We start from the raw sequence: 4,015 nt of genomic DNA on the forward strand, positions 1-4,015 counted from the left end.
ATTATCAAAAAGAGTGGATAAGGGGTGGTGTTGTTTTTTATTTAGTGACCCTATTTTGACATTATTTAGTATGCCTCAAAAAATTTCAGTATGTCTCAAAATAGGTTTTTTTTTTTTTTTGTACAGTTCCTCGTTTAGGTCACAAGAGGTCTTTGCAGGGGATTCAGATAGGCATTTTCCTCTGTGATGCTGGTAAACAATAATCATGTGAAGTCATTTATTGTGTGTTTGTTGTTTGTCCTTGAAAGAGCACTGCACATGTGACAGCCGGGATGTTCTAGCTAGCGGAAAGCATGCTGAAATGACTAAGTGCATATGGAAACGGTTTTGGTATTTGTAGTTTTGTACACGGAACGGCGCATCCTAGAGGAAAGGGAAAATGCAACGACCTGGTGACGGGGTTCTCCTCTCAACCACCATAGAATAATATTCCCCGTATTCGTTGAGGTGGCTCTATACTGGGGTTGGCTTTTCCTTCTTTGTAAAAAGTTTGTCAAGATGTTTCAGTTTTCACGGTCTTCCGAATAATCTGAACATCAGAATAATCCTTCTTTGGGCTATATGTTCTCCTGAAGTTGTAATCGTCTGCATATGACTTGTGTAGTTTCGATATTATTATTACCTTTGAATCAAAGTCTTTTGATTCGGCGTGGATAAATAGAGGAGGGTTTAAGGTTTTGAAAATCATAGAAACATACAGAGATCGACAAAGTTGGATCTTCATCAGTCAGGTGGCTTTTAAATGAATACAATCTGTCACTCTTAAGGCTGTTTCTTTCTTAGGTAAGAAGCCACAAAAATGGACGCGGAGATTTAACCAGATAGTTTTCCTTTTGGAAATGTGCTGCAACAAGAAAGGTGATTATTTGAAGATCACTAGATTTGAACCAGATTCAAATTACAGTTTCATCTGTATAACAAGTGGAAAAGATGGAACAATATGGACTTCTTTTTGGTCATATGTAGCTCCTCCGTCTAAATCAGGGAATTTTGTTTTGAACTCTACTGACTTTCCAAGTCTAGAATCAAAAACGGATACTCATACTATGGGAATTATAGTTGAAGCTAAAGAACTACATTTCAGATGGAATCGTATATATACAGCTTTGAAGAAACACTTTAATTGGTCGGGAAATTTAAATCTCAGAAGTATTAATTCTCACCTTGCGTTCTTTGAAGCCAAGAATATTTCAACTTATAATCCTTTCAAAAAAGAAAAGTCACATCGGTTGGAAAATTCTCACTATCCATCAGGCAATGGAAATCCGATGAAAAAATCAATTACACAAACAATGGGTGTCACTGGTTAGGTATTAAAGGATTATCGTTTCTTCGCTGGGATATTAGGACACTCGAGGCAGTTTGTTCTCCTTGGGGTAAAGTTTTGGAGTTTCATAAATCTTCGAGTGATTTCTCAAAGATAAACAGTTGTAAAATCAAGGTCCGTGCTGATCTCAGTAAAATCCCAGTTGCAGTTTTCTTTAACGGTAGATGGTTGAGTATCGAATGGATCCATGACATCTCTAATAGTTTTACAGATCAACAACACATTATTGTACCATTCATCAAATCATTAGTGGTGGTTCCTGATCATCATCTCAACCATGATCAGGATGATATTTCCATGCATGTAGATCCTAATTCAACGCGGTCAAGCATACAGAATAAAAAAGATCCTATATTGCATGCGAAATATCAGCATAATAAGAAGTCCAAGATCTCATCCTCTTCAAATTCAAATTCTTCGTCTAACCCTGCGCTAAAAAGGTTGGAGAAAGTTTGGAGAAAGATATCCCATCTGCAGCTAAGGGGTGCCCCATGTGAAAATAATTCGCATGTGCCAGAGAATGAAAATTCAGGACTTAATGTCAATGTTGTTACCCCTTCTACACATGAATTAAGTACTTCAAATATTGATGAAGTGATTATTCCGTGGGTGACTGTTAGAAGGAAGAAATCAGGTCGTCATATGAGCCAGGTGGGGGGAGCGTTATCTCCGGGTCTGATTCCAGATCCGAGTCTTGGCTCTAGATTTTTGAGTCTAACTCCTGCTCATGACTCGAGAACTCTGAAAAGAACAACTGTTTCGGCCCTAAATCATTGGATCTAACTCCTTCCCATCATCATGTGGACTCGGGTTCGAATTTGGTTTACACTCCAATTTTCAATGACTCATTGGATACTTCCTCGAGTAATGAATTAGGAGATAGATCAGCTCTTTCACCGTTGATATCTCTTTCAAATTCAAATGAAATAGAGTCGTTGTCTTTCACAGAAGTGAGATTGACTCCTAAATTAACTTCTATTACTGAAACTCAAAATTTTGAGAACACACAACCAGAGATAGAATACAGAATATCTTATCATATGGATTTCAACACGAAATTGGGTATATCTTGTAATTTACCAAATACAAGAGATATGTGTCGTGATCTAATTATTAAGAATGATGAATCTATCACCAAGACTGAGGTGCTAATAGAAGATGATGAAGATGGAATGGGAGATTATGACTCAGACTCTGAGAAGGAAGCGGAGGATGAAGTAATTGAGGCCTTTAATACTGCAGCTGAGGAAGAATCAATTGAGGTAAATGGTTTTAATCCTCTAAATAGTTGAGGGGTTGAGCATAATTTAAATGGACCTTAAAATTCTAAGCTGGAACTTAAGGGGTTTAGGACAAGATGAAAAAATTATTGCAGTTAGGAATGAAATTAGGAGAAACAATGTCACCATTTGCTCAATTCAAAAATCAAAAAAAGAAATTGTTGATGATTCCTTAATTAGATCTCTTTGGGGAAACATTGGTTGCAATTATCTTCATGTTCCTTCTGCAGGTGCTTCTGGAGGAATTATTGTAATGTGGAATGATGGGGTAGTGCATATGGAAGATTTTCTAATTGGGGATTTCTCTTTAACAATCAAATTCAGGAATCTTTCAGATAATTTTGAATGGTTTTTTACTTCAGTCTATGGTGCATTTGACTATAATGATTATAGCCAATATTGGCAGGAGTTGAATGATATTAGGATTTTATTCAATTATCCTTGGGTGTTGGGTGGAGATTTTAATGCCACTTTGTCTCATCTAAATAGAAATTGTATAGGAGGTTGTTCTATCAGTAGAAATTTCTTCACCAGTTTTGTAAGTAGGCATGAAGTGATTGACTTACCATTATCTGGGGGCAAATTCACTTGGACCAATTCACAGAAACCACCTATTCTAGTTAGACTAGATAGATTCCTTGTTTCAGATGATGGTTCTCCCGTTGCCCTTCTCCTCTTCAGTCAAGATTAAAAAAGCCAATTTCAGATCATGCATCTATTTTGCTCTCTTGCAATTCTAATGTGAAGTTCAAAGCTCCTTTCAAATTAGATAATTATCTCCTTCTTCATCCATCCTTCATTCCAAATTTGAAGATTTGGTGGCAGAATTAAACTTTTTCTGGTAAGCCTAACTTTATTTTTGCAAAGAAGTTACAATCACTAAAATTCTTCATAAAAGCTTGGAAGAAGTCTATGGGAAATATGCAATTGCAGGTAGATCAGCTAGAGGAACTAATAAATTCTTGGGACATTAATGAAGAAGACATCCAACTGTCTAATTCTGACTATGACTCAAGAAATGAAGCTAAAGCTAAACATGCTTCACTATCTTTGAATATTGCAAGAAAGTGGGGACAAAGAGCAAAGGACAACTGTCCTAAGAATGCTGAGAAAAATACAAAATATCTTCATCAGTTGGCTTCTTTCAAATATAATTGCAACAACATAAACTGTTTGGTTATAGATGGAGAGTTGTGTTATGATAAAGAGAAGATAGTAACTGAAGCAACAAAGTTTTATACTTCCTTATACAATGAAGATTTCCCTATAAGACCTAGCTTTGATAACATTGATTTTCCTGTTATTTCTACACAGGAAAGTATTGCTCTTGAGAAGCCTTTATCTGAGGAAGAAGTTAAGAAGGTAATTTGGCATTTTGGTTTAAACAAGGCTCCTGGCCCTGATGGAT

General features: G+C 36.3%; 1 protein-coding gene across 1 annotated transcript; it reads left to right on the forward strand.

The window, feature by feature from the left end:
* Window positions 1–2,638: 2,638 nt before the first annotated feature.
* LOC113279961 lies at window positions 2,639–3,298 on the forward strand. The gene has a single exon (XM_026528593.1). The coding sequence runs from the start codon at window positions 2,639–2,641 to the stop codon at window positions 3,296–3,298; it is 660 nt and encodes a 219-aa protein (XP_026384378.1).
* Window positions 3,299–4,015: the final 717 nt, after the last annotated feature.

Source organism: Papaver somniferum, chromosome 5 (genome assembly GCF_003573695.1).
Source record: "Papaver somniferum cultivar HN1 chromosome 5, ASM357369v1, whole genome shotgun sequence".
Lineage (NCBI taxonomy): Eukaryota > Viridiplantae > Streptophyta > Magnoliopsida > Ranunculales > Papaveraceae > Papaver > Papaver somniferum.